This window comes from Mchenga conophoros, linkage group LG3, assembly GCF_057382185.1.
Source record: "Mchenga conophoros isolate Kocher_MC1m ecotype Shallow Benthic linkage group LG3, M_conophoros_male_GT1.1, whole genome shotgun sequence".
NCBI lineage: Eukaryota > Metazoa > Chordata > Actinopteri > Cichliformes > Cichlidae > Mchenga > Mchenga conophoros.
In genome coordinates, this window is record NC_140528.1 from 54,567,741 (window position 1) to 54,585,853 (window position 18,113).

Here is an 18,113-nt window from a genome sequence, read left to right on the forward strand (position 1 = left end):
TTTAGAAAACAAGAAAACTTTTGATTTAATTTGTAGGAAAAATAATTTGAAGTCAGAAATGTGACTGAGATTGTTTTTTTGTTTGTTTTTTCATTCCAGCCACTGGCTGCTATGACTTCGAAGAACAGCTTTCTAAAGCCAAACAAATAAACACGACTGTATAAGAAACTGATTCACCCAAAACCAGTTTACAAACCTTACACTCATGTAAAAAATATGATTAAAAAAATCCTCCACGACCACTTGCATACAGAACACAGCCCACCAGACAAGGATATTGGAAGAAAGAACAAAGAAGGATTAATCAATAGTAAACATAAATTTCAACCTTGAAAGATCCCTTTAAAAATTTAATATTATAAAGAATGTTATATGACAGACCTGTTTAGTGCAAAAATATCTGTTATAAGTAATATTTTTTATTATCTTTCCACATAAAAGTCTTGAACTAGTAAATACACAGTGAAGAAAGAGCATGCAGACGCAGGACTTCAGGTTCATGTTGTAGAATTAGAGGACACAGTTACACCAATCTGTGGCACACTGCTTATGAGGCGCAGACTGATGTCATCAGGTAGTCCGTATGACTGCAGTTTCTGTTTAATCTGAGGAGGAAGAAGGAACAGTGAGAAAACATCACCACACTCTCAGGTGTGGTTTTTCTTTGGAAAGTGGATTGAGAAACAATTCATCTACAAAACAGTTTTACTATTTTACACTGAGAAAATGTATATTTTGTAATGTATATCTTGAGTGAACAATTCAGGTTTTCTTAATTCTTGAGCATAAACAGGTGAAAGTCTAAAAGATGTAAAGCTAGATTCTCCCTCTGATTCTTTCACATTTAGATGCTACTTTATAGTTCTGCTAACTGTTTTATCTAAGAACAGTTATCAGTCCTAGATACATATGCATATATAAAGCTGAAGAACAAAGCAAAGACATTTAATTTTTGGGATTAAGATCCTACATTTCAATTAATTACTTGCATTCATGAGGAGACCAATTAGTTTTCATTGTTGATTTTCATGCTTGATTAATTTCAGATTTCTCAGAGAAGTTGGAATTGAAAAATATCAATCCCGATTGTTATTTGCTTAATGAATAGCAATATTAATTTTAAACACATTTTGTTTTCTTGGTTTTATGACTGGTGGTCTAATACAATTGTTAGTCACTGTATACATGAATACACCACATTTCCTAAACATTTGTGCTGCAGGAAGTCAGTTAGGACATGGCTCAGTTTAGCCATGCAATAATTCCACAGGTAATTCTGATGGTAATTATGTAATTATTACAGTTCACAGTCCTGCTCCTCTCTACAGAAATTTTAACAAATTTAAAAATACTGAATTTGATATTTTAACTCAAAGTGTTTGTGCTGCCTGAATGCCAAAAAACAGCAAGTGAAGGCAAACAAAACAAAACAAACGTAGACAAAAGTTCAGACACACACTGTGATCTGAACTTTTTTTTCTGTAATCACTCACAGAAGCTGTTTCTATCGTAATGTCTACAACTGCAGGGGTGTAGTTCACTGGTACGCTTATTTGGTTTCTGACTGGATATAAGTCTGACCTGATTTAGGAAGACATTGGTATTGATTTTAGATAAATCAATCGACGAGGAAAACTTCATTTTCAGCGCTGCAACATCTAGAAACACAAAGAATGTTAGAATGTCTCTAAACCAACAAGAATGTTTTTCTGACTTGATTTGTTTGAGTTATCTAATCATAACATTTCCTTTACAACTTTATGTTCATGTCATTAGAGATGGGTCATTTTTGTATTTTCAAACATAGTTTTGTAAAACTAATACAATTAGTTTTCTACAATATTTGTTTTTATTTATTTTCTGTCACTTTGTTTATCATTTCACAGTGTTTTTCCCATTAAGAGTACTGAGAAATTAAGATAAATTTTGTAAGAGTTTTCTCAAGGTCACTTTTGCTCATTTGGCAGCCCTGGAGTAAGTCATCTTACTCCAGGGCTCAACACTGAAATGCAGAACACTTTGCAGTCACAATCAAGTCTACTTTGTAGTTGTAATAAACAAAGTTCTTGACTACAATGTGCACTTGAGGCCATTGACTTTCATGTTCAGAAGCCAAACTTCAGAATTAAATTTAACATTTTTAAACCTGGTACAAATAAACACTTTGGTCTACAGCATCAATAATTAAAGGATATAGAGTTCTGCATGTTCTAGCCTATCCAAGAACTTTATGTTTGGCTTGAGGTGAAATTCTAATATTTTATTGGTCTCTTACATATCAATACATACATACATATCAGTAATTACCAGGTGTGTGCATGTAGCCTTTTAGCTAAGCTTGCTAGTGCTAGTGGTTTAAATGCCACTCTGCCCTCTAGTGGATGAAGCTGAAAATTAAATTTCTGCAGTTAGTGGGTGGTTTGAAAGTGAGCAAATGTTTACCAAAGTTGAACTATGCAAAGAGCAATTATGCAGCGATTCCACTGGAATGAGGGAAACTATCAACAAGTTCTGGGTTTTTGGTTTGACTCATCCTTAACACAAGTACGAGATTTTATTCTTCTGCTATTTTCTATTTATTCACTAAATCTATCAAATAAGACTAACTTTGAGTGTTAAACATCACGCCACGCTTTTATACTCACACTCTGGTGTATTGGGTGATGGAGTTGGCAATGCTGTAAAAAGTCAAAACGGCGGTTACTCATGAACTGCATCAGTTGTGCAGTTGTTAGTAGTGGATGTTAATGCACTGCTCACCTTTTCTAACGGTCACAATGACACATCGAAGCTCAGAGTGGTACTTGGCTGCACTGTGAAAATAAATCAGTACAATAGAGCCATTATTAAATTGTGTTTTAAATTTAAAAAAAATATTTTCAATGTTTTAGTGTTGTAACCTGTTTAAATGATCTTTTTTAATGTTTAGAGAGTTTAACTTGTAGATATTTAGTTTGCTACAATTTGATTTATTTTGATTTTAAGTCAAACAACAAGAAAAATTAGTACCTTATGATTACCTTTTATAATTAGCATCAGTAACTTTACAAGTATAAGAAACACAAAAATATAATCCTTTGATGCAGTCACAACATCAAGTCTACAAACCATTGAACTTTAGTATCTTTGTTGGAAATGCTCTTCTGGTGAAGCAGGATTTCAGCAGATAAAATGTGTCCTCAGTACCCTTCAACCCTTAGCAGTCATGATCATGAGACACTAACAAAATAGTGTGCACCAAATAATGAATCAGCTATGAAAGGAAAGATAACGTGTATATGCCCTATTAAGGGGATATGTGTATGATGCTGTGGACTTGTTGTCCTACTGGTTTGCACAGACTGAATAATGACATTTTTAGTATTAAATGAGTTATAATTTGTCAAATTAACTGATATTCTATTTAGTACTTAAAGGTTTAAATGTGGAAACTGACTTGGCCAGTCTTAGATCTTCCTGTTCTTGTCACTAATAAAAGCTTTGTTTTGCAGCTGGACTATATATGATATCTGGACTCATTATGTTGCTCTTCTTTCTCTTCTCTTTTTCCTTAATCTTTAACTTGCTGAGGCAGCTCTTGGTAAAAAAAAAAAAAAAAAACCAACAACAAAACATTGCATTTTGCAGTATTTATCTGTTTCTGCTCTACTTTCAAAACCAATCTTTTCACACCTACGCAGGTGTCTGCTGTTATGGAGTTATTCCTCAAAGGTATTTAAAAAACATATGTGTTCTGTCTTCAGTGAATTTCAGTTTCTCACTATGTCTGCTTTGTGACTGTTTTGATGCTACAATTATAATGTCAGAGTGTGAAAAGGTTTACAGGAATGCAGTTTGGACACATATCATGAGTGAACAAAAAAGGGCAACATATTCAGCAAATTACAGTTGTTCCATTTCACTTTTTTTAATGAAAATTTCAATAGTTTTTGTATAGGATCATATTTATGAAACAGGATACTGACCCTAAAACTGCCTGGACAACAAAACAAATGGGGTGGCTTTGTTCAGCTACTGAATCAGATGGTGTCCACGTCAGTGTGAACTGTCCTGGGCCTGTTTGATTTTGAGTTACTGTGTGCGGCGCGCTGAACAGCAGCTCAGAGATCCTTTAAGAAAAAAAACAAAAACAAGAAAAAAGTTAGTTTCTCAAAAGTTCCCCATCTTCAAACAGAAAAAGGTATTTACCTGTGACATGGTTCAGTTTTGGCTTAAAAGATGTTTATTTTTATTCTTGTTTCTCTTTAATTGACTTAGCTTAACCTAGTGCTAGTACATCCTAACATCAGTATAAAACCGGTTGGGTTGCTGGCTTATCAAACCTGTCTGTAGAAGCGCAGCGTAGAAGTGCTAAAGTTACACAACTCAGAAGATAAGATTCATGATCTGATTAAATGAAAAACAGGTTTGATTTGCGCATTAAAGCTACATTTTAATTTTAGAAACTGTCAGTGCTGCAGGATGTGTTAATCATTGGTAATTTAACAAATAAAGCCTTTAATTCTATATTTAGAGATCTACTTACGTGGAGTTAAGTGTCTGTGCCTTGATGCTGATAGCCAGAGTCTGATTGACGTAGGTGTAGAGCTGGGTTCTGTGGGCTGGGGTTGGAGGCAGGAACATGGGTAGAAAGAGTCCCTCTGTGCACGATGGCACTGCAGGATCCACTGAAACAACACACAAAGCAGTGATGACAATAATAAAGACTTTTTTTTAAGAACAGAAACTCTAACTGGTCCACCAGGATTGTTTTTCTCATCTACAGGTAGCCAAGCGAAAGCTTTTTCCAAGTTCATAAGCAGCCAAGTTGTAAAGTAAAGATAAGTTGTTTAAATCTTGACAAATTCTGGGTTTCTTGCAGTAAGGATAAAGTAAACGTTAGCTTCATGGTGGCCAAAATCAAAAGGCCAAAATAACAGGGCCATTAAGCAGGAGCCAGGAGAAATTATTTGTACCTCTCACGACAAACTGAACTGGCATTTTGCTGATAGCGTCGTTGGTTGTTATTATTGTTTGTGTCGCGTTGGTTTGAGTCAACGTTATGTTCTGTCTGGGAAAGTCCTCTATCATCAGCTGTACCGCATACGGACCTTCATCACTGCTGTTTGTGGGGCTGAATGACAGAGTACAAGAGGACTGCAAGAAGATAAAAATAGGGCCATGAAGACAAAATAGCACAAATATTTCCTACTTACTAAAAAGCAACATTTCACATAATTTACACTTATCTAAATGAACAAAAAGCAGGCTTTTTTTGTTTGTCTTTGCCAGATATATTGATCTGACATGATGAACAAGCATTGTTGTCTATGCCAACATGTCTCATCTTGATGCATGCTCAATCATCCAGGTAAGTAAATCTCCAAAAGTTGATTCTGTTCATCTGGACGTAGCGTTTCGTCACTCATCCAAGTGACTTCTTCAGTCTCAGCTGACTGCAGGTTTCTCCAAGCTTATAAACAGTACATTTGCATAATGACTGAAACCAGCCCAGTGAGGAACAATGGGCTGGGAGGTCAGTTCGTTAATCTGACACTGGAGCCAACATGTCTCCAGTGACAAAAAAAAATAGCTGTTACTTACTGGTGAAAGGCTGAGGACAGACGGTGGTGTGCAGGGACTACACTCTGAGAGTGATGCATCTCCATTTCTGCATTTCACTATGTCTCCATCAGGATCAAACATCAACAGGCTCAAATTTCTTGGACAGTTTGACGGAACTCTGAAAGAAAGTTAAAAAACCAAACAAACTCATTTTCCATTATTTGCATTCATTTCCATGAAATATCTGACACAATTTTTTATTCATTTTGATAGCTGCTCAGTACACCCACAGCCTGGATGCTGTTCTGGGTTTATGGTTAAAGTTTCACAACTGCAAAAATTAACTTGGACCAAAGATTAATTTTCACTTGTAGCATTCTCTATCTTTCTCCTTCTCTATGGTGAAACTTTCCATCTTAAAGCAAATTAGTCTGTGAAAAGCAATGAAAGTGCCAGACGTGACACATAAAATTGTATGAATGCATGTATCTGTGTATAAATACTAAAAAAGGAATGGAGGCACAAACAGGGCTGACCTGATAGCTGGTATGATAGTGGTCTGTGGTGATGTGTTGGCTTTGCCGATGTCAGAGCGGATCCTCAGTTCCACCAGAGCCTGAATTTTAAATGATACGATGCCATTTTTGATGCCAAAGATCCAGTCTATGCCAGAGACCCTGTGATAGAAATGAATGACTTTTCAGAGGAGGTTTTTTAACGTTCATTCCCCCTCAGACAACAAAAAACATATTTATGCATGTGTAATTATGTACAGCGTATGTGTGCACTCACGGAATTGAAAATATAGAGTTGCTGGAAAAAAGCCGAGAGATGACTCCTTCAGTTTGGCACCATTCTCCTATACTCTCCTCGTCGACCTTGTCTAAAACAAGTGTCTGACCACCGATGGAGTAGGGTAAACTATACAAGCAGGAGCTGTAGCCCAACTTGTAATAAAGGATGCCCTGCAGATTTACAGTGAAGATGTGTTTACTTAAACACCTTCAAAATTCACAAAGTAAATATACTTGTCTTTTGAGAAAGTGTACTTACAGTGGAAGATCCTGTTGAAACATTGCCACGTGGATAGTAGTTCACCACTATACTGTAAAAATTAGCCTGAACACTGCAGACCAGCAGCATCAACACCAGCGCAGAGAGCGGCATGATAAATGTGAGAACGTCTCTGCACAAAAGAAAGTCATAGTAGGCTGGGACATGTTGTAGTATGAGGAAATGTTTCATGGTTGTCTGTTTGACAGTAATTTGCAGTGAAGACAGGGCTAACCGGTTTGCCAGTAACAAAGAAATTAAATTCCTTTCCACATCGTACTGGGACTTCAAACATTATCTTTGCTCTGCATTACATTTGTCAAGTTTTTTTTTATTCTATATTTTATTTTTTTGTTAACATTTTCAGCAGTAGTTGGTGATACATGTCAGTGTGAGTTTTCTGGATGGATTAGTGCAGAGGTCGCGCTGTGTCCAAAACATCCGGGAGAGCGAACGAAAGCACACAAGGGGAGGCGAAAAGAAGGGAGACTACCCAAAACACAACACACAGACAACAAACATATTTACAAAGAAACAAGCCCTGGGTCCCAAGACTGCCCCTGGAGGAGAGAGAGAGAGAGAAAGAGAGGGAGAAAGAGCAAAAACAACAAAAACACATGTTGCCCAATACGGGATCAGCTGGTGAGACCATGACAATATCTTCATTTCAGCTAATCCTTGATCCCGCTTCTCCATTAAGAAAAAATTACAAGCACCCGTCAAATATCCCTTAAATGTGGCGCCTGGATGTGTTCCACTTTCTACAATAGCCCCCCTGTGAAGGTGCAATAAACAGGAGGCCCACTTGTGATAACATTCTACATGCATACAACTGGTGACAACATGATTCTACTATTGCTATAGTGAAATTGTTAAAATATGTGATCAATATATGGAATAAAGAAATCTGCCGTTACATCAGCCTGTGGCTTTTCGTCAGACTCTGTGAACGAGACACTCTCATGACACATCGAGTGACACGCAGCGTCTGTATAAAGAAAGCCAATTCAGACTGTATTTCCTCAGGAGGCCGAGGTCTTTCAACATCTGCTGGACGCTCCTGAGGATGTTTTATCTGTTTATCTGGGGGCTGGCGCCTATCCTAGCTACCATAGGGTGAGAGTCTGTCGCAGAGCTAACACAGAGAGACAGGTAACCATTTGCAACCATTTGCAATGATGTGATATTTTGGCATTTTGGTGTGAGCACCCCTTGAATTCAAGCAGTCTCACACTCAAATCTGTACTGAATATCCCAATACTATGGACTCAGTGTTTGCTATATGCTACTTCTTTTCATCACAAGTGATGTAGTAACTGGTGGTGTAGTTGATAAAGACTTGTAGGAATAGTAATTGGTGGCAGTTTGTTGTAGTACTAGTAGATTCAAAGGTTAGAATCATAATGCACCTTGACACGACTGCAATACAAATGAAACTAGACTGAATTTACGAAAATACGTATATTCACTAACCTAATGCAGGTGGGACACAATGAGGATTGGCTCTAATCACCACCTCCAATGCTCACATTGATGCAAAATATGTTAAAATAAATTAATATGGTAGCTACACTATTGACATTAAAACAAATGTTATTTATATAGTCTGTAGGATAAGCTTTCATTTTTAGACAATGTAAATGTCCAACAGCTCTTTGGAAATGCTTGATCATACCTCTACTGTGTCATGAACTGGCTGTGCGCAGCAGGCAGGATAGGACCCAAAAGCAGACTCAATGGCAGGGCTGACTCTCAAAAACACAACTTAATTACAGGCGTACAGGTTATACAAAATGAAACAAAACTAGAATTGCAAAACCTAAATATACAGCGAAACACACGAAGAAATACACATCCATGAATGAGGGAGAATGCGACACTGGACTGAGTGAAACAGAGACGAGAGAGACATGATAGGCGGGGGAACATGTAATGACACACATTATTTAGATACACTCAACAAAAATATAAACGCAACACCTTTGTTACTGCTCCCATTCCCCATGGGATGGACGTAGCGACCTAAAATTCATTCCAGATACACAATATAACCATCCCTCCCAAACAGTGGTCACAAATCAGTCCAAATGTGTGGTAGTGGGCACATCTGCTATATTGAGATAATCCATCCCACCTCACAGGTGTGCCACATCAGGATGCTGATCTGACATCATGAGTAGTGCACAGGTGTACCTCAGACTGCCCACAACAAAAGGCCACCCTGGAATGTGCAGTTTTGTCTCACAGCAAAATGCCACAGATGCCACAAGCAATGAGGGAGCGTGCAATTGGCATGCTGACAGCAGGAATGTCAACCAGATCTGTCGCCCGTGCATTGAATGTTCATTTCTCAACCATAAGCCGTCTCCACAGGCGTTTCAGAGAATATGGCAGCACATCCAACCGGCCTCACAACCGCAGACCTCGTGTAACCACACCAGCCCAGGACCTCCACATCCAGCAGGTTCACCTCCAAGATCGTCTGAGACCAGCCACCCAGACAGCTGCTGGAACAATTGGTTTGTACAACCAAACAATTTCTGCACAAACTGTCAGAAACCGTCTCAGGGATGCTCAACTGCATGCCCGTCGTCCTCATCGGGGTCTTGACCTGACTCCAGCTCGTCACCGTAACAGACTTGTGTGGGCAAATGCTCACATTCGATGGCGTCTGGCACGTTGGAGAGGTGTGCGCTTCACGGATGAATCATGGTTCACATTGTTCAGGGCAGATGGCAGCTGAGAATGTCCCAGTTCTTGCATGGCCAGCATACTCACCGGACATGTCACCCATTGAGCATGTTCGGGATGTGCTTGACCGGCGTATACGACAGCGTGTACCAGTTCCCACGAATATCCAACAACCTCGCACAGCCATTGAAGTGGAGTGGACCAACATTCCACAGGCCACAATTGACAATCTGATAGACTCCATGCGACGATGTGTTGCACTGCATGAGGCAAATGGTGGTCACACCAGATACTGACCGGTTCTGGGTCCCCAGACCCCCAATAGCGCAAAAAACTGCACATTCCAGGGTGGCCTTTTGTTGTGGGCAGTCTGAGGTACACCTGTGCACTACTCATGATGTCAGATCAGCATCCTGATGTGGCACACCTGTGAGGTGGGATGGATTATCTCAATATAGCAGATGTGCCCACTACCACACATTTGAACTGATTTGTGACCACTGTTTGGGAGGGATGGTTATATTGTGTATCTGGAATGAATTTTAGGTCTCTACATCCATCCCATGGGGAATGGGAGCAGTAACAAAGGTGTTGCGTTTATATTTTTGTTGAGTGTAGATAGATAGATAGATAGATAGATAGATAGATAGATAGAAATTAACAGGAAATTTATTTTGAGTGTGTTCATAGTTTTATTTTTGAGATACAGCATTTTTATATACTGCAGGAAAAACGAAAAACAATCCTATGATGCAAATCTGCAAAGAAAACAGCATGTGCATCAAAATAAACTATTTCCAGCAGTGCAATTCGACTTCTAAGCATCCCAGAGACTATTCAGAAAAGCATAAAGTCAAACATGACTTATAAAAACACCAGTATAGGCTTTTAAGGCCTAAAAGTAAAAAGAACTACATTTTCCGCAAAAATGACGTCACTCCCGGTTTCGGGCAGGAAATGGCGGACATGCGATTGTTTGCGCTCAAGTCTGTTTAAATGGCTGTATCCCAATTCAGGGTCTGCAGCCTTAAAGGTCGCATTTTAAGGCCGATTACGTCACCGTGACGCAACGAAGGCTGTCCCAATTCGAAGGCTGCTCGAAATGCGGCCCTCAAATGCGTCCTTCATTTCCCTGAATTTTAAGGACGTGGCTCTGTATACTTCGTGGCCCAACATATCACAGAATGCATAGCGCCACGGTGGGTGTGGATAATTTTGCCGGAATAAAACGGCGGATGGGGGGCGCCTGAAGAGTAAACTTTAAGTAAGTACTGAATATTATGTCACTTATTTATGTGCAAATGTTTAATAACGAAGAACATTAGAACATTACTGTTGGCCACATGTCGGCAAAGTTATGTGACATTAGTGACGTTTGCACTAACTTGGTTTTAAAGCCTTTACTTTAAAATATACGCCGTTCAATAGCTGACCTTAATTAGAGAATGATCAAAGCTCATGTAGAAACAAACAAATGAACAAAAGATTTTCTCCTTCATTTCTGTCAAACAAAGCTGTATGAAACGTTTCCAGCTGTTAGTATCATGGTTGCTAGGCAACCTGGGCAGCGTGACGGAGGCTAGACCGTCCCATTACACAAGCCTCGCACTTCTGGCCTTAGCGGTCTTTAAGTATGCGGCCCTTGAGGATTGTTGAGGCTGCGTACTTTAAGGCTGCAGACCCTGAATTGGGATACAGCCACTGTGAGAAGTGTTATGAACAGCTGATCGGATCGGCAAAGCGTGTTTCTGGAATATTATGTTATTGTTCCTGCAAGCGCTTTTTATGCAGCTTTTGCAAAGCTATATGTGGAAGGAAACTGTGACTTAGTACAAGCTGATGGCATAAGATGTAAGTACAACTCCTCTGGTTTCATATGCAAAAAAAATTATTGTGCTAGCTTACGCGGTTCCGGTTCTACAAGGATTTAAAAATAGTTACGCAAAACGGAGCGTGCCCGCTCTGACCGGCTTTAAAGGGTTAACCAGAAGTGGTCCTGCTGAACATATTGAACCTTTAGTGGTTTTAATATATTTTTCATTTTACTTCTGTGGATTTTATAAATTTGCTGATCTGCTTGACAGTGTTTTAGAATAGAGTGCTATTGGCTGCGGGGAGGGAGTGTTCGCCCAGGGCACCAAACAGGCTAGGACCGCCACTGGTTCAGGGCAACGATTATCTTGATGCTCTTAATTCTTCTGTTGAGTTTTAATTTTTCATGGTAATTCAGTAAAGTGTTTATTCACTGTTTTATCATCTTGTTCATGTTGTTATTGAAAACATTACCTTCATGTAAGGCTAGGTACTTGTTCCGTTAGTGGTATGAGTGGTTTACTTATTGTTTATTTATAAGGAACCCCATTAGCTTCCACAACAGTAGTTGCTAGTCTTCCTGGGGCCCAAACCATCAAATACAATCTACTAAAATATTACACAATAAAGTGGATGCAAAATGTCTGGATAATTTGGCTCTTGCACTAAGTACTTGGACCCCTGGATTTTCCCCTCACTGTATATATTCTGCACTGGTGTTGTAAATAAACTGTGTTTGGAAACGTCAACTATCGACCGTGACACCAACCAAGTTCCCATCATCTAGATGTTTATACCAGTTATCTGTCATAGCAATGAGTGCTGAGCTGGTGGAGAGACGCGGTTTGTAAGCATGTTGAAACTGAGTAGATGATTTTCTGTTAAGTAATGTTGAATTTGCTCATAAACAATCCTCTCCATAACTTTACTTAGAACAGGGAGTAGACTAACAGGTCTGCTATCAACACCATTAAAAATGTCATTCCTGTTTTAAGGAAAAGGAATTATTTTCTATTCTTTCCACTGCAATGAAAATCAAATCAAATCACTTTTATTGTCACATCACATGTGCAGGTACATTGGTACAGCACATGTGAGTGAAATTCTTGTGTGCGAGCTTCACAAGCAACAGAGTTGTGCAAAATACAATAACGTAAACAAGCAAAATACAAGAATGGCTACATCTGAAACTAATAAATATATGTACAATATATAATAGTATATGCATTTCTGGATGTGTATACTAAATATTTTTCTATGTGTGTGTGTGTGTGTGTGTGTACACATATTTTACAAATTAAATAGTAAACAATAAAATAAAATATATAAAAATATACAGAGTTGAGACATGTGCAAAACAGTGCATAATGTTGAAGTTCCAGTAGTGAAGCTGAGGTGTCTATGACGTGTTCAGCAGTCTGATGGCCTGGTGGAAGAAGCTGTCTCTCAGTCTGCTGGTTCGGGACCGGATGCTGCAGAACCTCCTTCCTGAGGGAAGTAGTCTGAACAGTTTATGGCTGGGGTGACTGGAGTCCTTGATGATCCTCCCCGCTTTCCTCAGGCAGCGCTTCCTGTAGATGTCTTGGAGGGAGGGAAGCTCACCTCCAATTATCCGTTCAGAGCACCGCACTACTCTCTGGAGAGCTTTGCGGTTGTAAGCGGTGCTGTTGCCATACCAGGTGGTGATGCATCCAGTGAGGATGCTCTCAATGGCACAGTGATAGAAGGTCCTGAGGATGCGAGGGCTCATGCCAAATCTTTTCAGTCTCCTGAGAAAGAAGAGGCGCTGCTGCGCCTTCTTCACTGTTTTGTTTATGTGTACTGACCACGTAAGATCCTCAGCCAGATGTACACCAAGGAACCGGAAGCTGCTCACTCTCTCCACAGCAGCGCCGTTGATGGTGATGGGGGTGTTTACTTCTCTGCACCTCCGGAAGTCCACTATCAACTCGTTGAGGGTGAGATGGTTGTCTTGACACCAGTGGGTCAGGGCACTGACCTCCTCCCTGTAAGCCGTCTCATCACCATTGGTGATAAGACCCACCACTGTAGTGTCGTCCGCAAACTTCACAATGATGTTGGAGTTGTTAGTGGCTGTGCAGTCGTAGGTGTAGAGTGAGTACAGGAGAGGGCTCAGTACACACCCCTGTGGAGCACCAGTGTTCAGTGTGATGGGGGATGAGGTGATGCTGCCCAGTCTGACCACCTGGCGTCTGTCAGACAGGAAGCTAAGGATCCAGCTGCAGAGGGAGCTGCTCAGTCCTAGATCCTGCAGTTTCCTGTCCAGCCTGTGCTTCGTCTGCTGCAGCTCCAGCCTGTGCTTCGCCTGCTGCAGCCTCTGTGTCTTCAGCCTCGTCTGGTCCAGCCTCCGTGTCTTCAGCCTCGTCTGGTCCAGCCTCAGAGCCTTCAGCCTCGTCTGGTCCGGCTTCGTCAGAGTCTTCATCTTCGCCTGGTCCGGCTTCGTCAGAGTCTTCATCTTCGCCTGGTCCGGCTTCGGCCTCTGCTACGCCTGGTCCGGCTTCGGCCTCTGCTACGCCTGGTCCGGCTTCTGCTTCTGCTTCGCCTGGTCCGGCTTCTGCTTCTGCCTTGTCTGATCCAGCCTCGGCCTCAGCTCCTGCTTCGCCGTCGCCTGGTCAAGTTTCAGCCTCTGCTTCTGTGTCGGCCTCGCCTGGTCCTGCAGCTGTGTTGCCGCCGCCCAAGCCGCGTTTTGCCCCTTGGAATCGCCGGCCGCTTTCCGGGCCATTAGCTGGACATTGTTGCCATTGGGGTCGGCCGCCTGAGCTGTTGAACTGTGACCTGTGGTGCTCGCGACCTCCGGGTCGGCCCCCTGAACCTTGGAACTATGACCTGCTATGCTGTCGGCCTCCGGGTCGGCCCCCTGAGCTCGTGGACTATGGACTACTGGACCGTCACCCTCCAGGTCGGCCCCCTGAGGAGTTAGGAACTGTTCCCTGCGCTTCTGTGTTTTTGATGGACATTTTGTTTTTGTGGCCTTGTTTCTTTCACCCAGTTTAGGTTATTGTTTAGTTTTCACCGATGCCCGATTATTTTTACCCTCATTGCTAGCCTCAATAAACGGCTTGTTTTGTTTATCCACACTACGTTTTGGTCTTTGTTTGAGTCCTCCTCTGCAACACATACGGTCTGCCCCAGCCAGACCGTGACACACTTATCTTAACTGCACTACTGTATAGCTCTGTGTAAATAATCATTCTGTACATTCGATAATCTTTAATCCTACAACTGTTTACAACTTGCATAGTTCCCATTTCTGTATAGCTGTATATCTCAGATTCTGTAAAGTTATTTATTTCATATTCTGTATAGTTTTTCATATTTATATCCTGTTCATATCCTGTACATAGCTTGTACTCACTACAGCCTGTACATACTTATAGTTATAGAATATTCACAACATACTTCATACCGTGTACATTATAACATACCATAATAGACCCATTTCTGTAATATACTCACATATCTATATTATTGCTAATATATATTGTAATATATCTATATCACTAAAGCACTTCTGGATGGATGCAAACTGCATTTTGTTGCCCTATACCTGTGCATGTGCAATGACAATAAAGTTGAATTCTATTCTATTCTATTCTATTTAGAAGATCATCATTTAGACTGGAAATATAGTTTGAAGCTTCATTTACAAAGCCCTCTGTAAAAACATATACTGGTCAAAATAACTCCAAGATTCCTAGATATATTCTGAGATACTGGAGCAAATAGAATATGGGATATCCAGGCTATTAAGTCTTTAAGACATAGCTGTAGCTTGATTGATTTATATAATCTGGCTTCATGGATAAATAAAGCTGGTTAGCAATTAAATTCATAGCGATGATAAATGTATGCTATTCCTTCTAATTATACTGCCTAAGCAGGCGTGTATATCATAAACGGAATTGGTCCTAGCATGGAATACTGAGAAAGTCCTAACATTAATGTGTGAAGACTATCCATTCACATGAATGAACTAGAATTATCTGATAGATATGATTCAAACCATTGCTTTGCATTTTCTTTAATCCCTACTGTGTGTTCTAAGAGCTGCAATAAAACATTGCTTGATACTGTTGACCAATGAGAAAGTTGATATTGGATATCATTAGCTCCCACATGGACTACAATCCACTTCAAAAATTCAAGTGCCAGGAAAACAGTAAGTCTTTTCCATCTTCATCCTGATATTCCAGATATGTAGTCCTCCACAGAAAAGGTTGTGGAGCATGATGGTGTGAGAAACAAGACGCGATTAGCTGCAGTGTCACAAAACTCCCTGGCTGTGGATTAGAGCACGGCAGTGCTGGAGGCACTGAGTACAGAACAATAAAGAGTTTTTATTTACAGAAGCACCAGTTGATCTATTTACAAAGTGGGGAAAAGACGGGTTCTGGGAATCCACACACAAACAGGGGGGAAAGACACTTGCAGTCCACACACACTCCAAAGACCACACTCCGTCCACGCCTCACACTCCTCTTCATACTCCACAAGAAACACAAAAGCTCGCTCCAATCCTCACACACTTGATCTAGGGGGCAGGTCCACGGAAATCTATTCACAGCGATACAAAAGGTTACTATAGGAAGATCGCCAGGGAAACACGACAATAAACCGAGCTGGGGTTAACACTGACGAGAGTCGGCAACAGTCCAGCAACGAGAAACACAGAGCTGCCATCTTATAAAGGGACTGGAACACTGTTTGGTGATGAGCCACAGGTTTGTGATTATGACCAGGTGCGTGGGCCAAGGGCAAGAGCCCACAGGTGCGCTCCGCCCAGGCAGTGAGAGAAGGAGGGACAGAGCAGGAACACAATCAAAACAAAAACACATGTAGCCACACTGAGCCGACCGGGTCGACACAGGGACCCTGACAGTCTTTTACTTTTAAAGTGAATGTTCTCTTTTTCCTTTACTGTGAGCATTTAAGTCAAAGCAGTTTTAGTCTTTGAAGTATTTACTTTTGCTTGGATGCTGGAGTTTCATAGCACAAAATATACAATCACATAATTGACCGGGGCCCTATTTCAGGAAGCCGGTTTAGTGCAAACTCTGAGTAAGTATACCCTGAGTTAACGAAAACTCTGGGTTTTCGGTTTCACAAAGCGAGTTTAGATTAATTCTGAGTGAGTTACTATGACGACACACTCCGTGAAGCTAACCTGCCCCCTAGCAGGTTTACTTCAACTAACCCTGACTTTCTCCGCCTCTTTGTCGGAAACCTGACTGTAGGAAGTGTCAGACATGGCGTGTCCCTTCCTTGAAGAGCCAGTAGATGTTGAAGCCCAAATTCTCCGCAGAGCTCTCCGCCGGGAGAGAGTGATTAGAGCACGTTCTGACATTTTATCATTTCCTGATGATTTTCTGTGTGAACGTTACCGTTTTTCAGCACAATCTACAATTTATTTGAATAACATCCTCAGGCCTAATATTGCTCATGTGACACATCGCGGACATCCTCTCAGTTCTGTACATATTATTTGTATCGCACTTCGGTTTTTTGCAAACGGGAGCTTTCTGTATAATATTGGTGACGCTGAGCATGTTTCCAAGGCTACCGTCTGTCGGGCAGTCAGGAATGTTACAGTTGCACTGAAACGTCTCCTGTACTCGTTTGTGGTGTTCCCCGGTCATAGACCCACAAGATTTATCAAAGAGGGATGCCACAAAATTGCAGGTATCAGGATGAACGAAACTTAATTTATGATGTGGTGATACTTGAACTACTACTTAAAGTTTACATTTATTCTCACGGTTCCCAGGCGTGATTGGCTGTACAGATGGCACTCACATTCCAATCATTGCTCCTTCAGTAAATGAAGGAGACTATGTGAACAGGAAGTCTTTCCACAGCTTTAATGTACAGGTACATAGTTCCCTGTAGCATTTCAAACTAACAAATTATTTCATTATTAGTAATGGATGCTAATTTGTGTTCTCTGCACTGTGAATCATATGTGATGCTGCCAACATTATCACAAATGTGGAAGCCAAGTGGCCAGGCTCTGTGAGTGGTGGTGGTGGAGGACCCCCACCTGTTTTTCGGGCCTCCGCTTTTTTTCTAGTGGCCATAACGGGTCACATTTGAGCATACAGAGTAAGCAAATATGTACTTGTAATGTGCTCAGATAATTTCAATAAGTGCTTACAGAGGGGAAATTAATGTAGCCTCTAACTGCAATTGATTTACATCGGACAAACAGACCAAGCACTATGGCTCATAATACAATTACACCTTACCTGTTTGGACTATATTTTTATATTTCATTTTTACTTGCTGCCAGGAACGTTTGGGGCCTGTTGGGTTGCACCTGCGCTCACATCACATCACAAAATAAAATGTATGAAATAAAAAATAAAATATAATAAAATAACGTGTTAAATGGGTGGAAATCCCTAGATCAATGTTTAAATTAACACTCACGCATTGACTCTGTCGGCTATGTTTTGCCATGCATGCTCCCTTTCTTTTGCAGCTGAGGCTGTGTTACTTTTTTTCTGCAAAATTTGCATGTTATCAGCATATGCTGCCATCAGAATTTCGGCCTCAAGCGCTGTAAAATACATTGACCGCGCCTTCTTTCCCTCCGTCTCCATGGTGACTCGCTTAATCTGTGCTCCACTAATCAGGGCTTTATGTATCCTCGTGCGCGCGCTTAACTTGGGGTTAAAGCAACTCCGCGTTGACTGAACTAATTGTTATCAGCCTTTCTGAAACCGAATATTCCGAGTTGGACAGTTCAGGGTTACTCAACCCTGAGTATCGTTTTTCACTCTGAGTTTTCTAAACCGGCTTCCTGAAATAGGGCCCGGGTCAACTGACGATATCCAAAGATGTTTGTATTTTGTGTTTGAACAGAGGCAGTTCTGCAGGATGTGATAAAACCTTAGTCCTTTTCCATTGTGCCATTTTAAAAGTTTCCTTTTAATTACCATTCATTTTAAAAATCATTCATATTAAATAACATTATTAACATAAATTATATCTTT

General features: G+C 40.7%; 1 protein-coding gene across 1 annotated transcript; it reads right to left on the reverse strand.

Annotated features, from left to right (window-relative positions):
• Positions 1-432: 432 nt before the first annotated feature.
• On the reverse strand, positions 433-7,093 carry LOC146579545 (uncharacterized). The gene is made up of 11 exons (XM_085263338.1): positions 6,598-7,093; positions 6,337-6,509; positions 6,081-6,221; positions 5,584-5,722; positions 4,956-5,136; positions 4,526-4,667; positions 3,966-4,109; positions 2,761-2,813; positions 2,646-2,678; positions 1,582-1,658; positions 433-605 (listed from the first exon to the last, which is right to left on the reverse strand). Exons 1-11 carry the CDS (start codon positions 6,787-6,789, stop codon positions 498-500), a joined length of 1,383 nt encoding a protein of 460 aa, XP_085119464.1. The 5' UTR covers positions 6,790-7,093; the 3' UTR covers positions 433-497.
• Positions 7,094-18,113: the final 11,020 nt, after the last annotated feature.

Excerpts from the sequence above, each read along its gene's own strand:
- LOC146579545 (XM_085263338.1), bottom strand. The coding sequence starts at position 6,789 with ATGAAACATTTCCTCATACTACAACATGTCCCAGCCTACTATGACTTT. Across the intron at positions 6,510-6,597 it reads TTTCAACAGGATCTTCCACT|GGCATCCTTTATTACAAGTT; the intron begins GTAAGTACACTT and ends GTAAATCTGCAG. Across the intron at positions 4,110-4,525 it reads GCACAGACACTTAACTCCAC|GATCTCTGAGCTGCTGTTCA; the intron begins GTAAGTAGATCT and ends TTTTTCTTAAAG.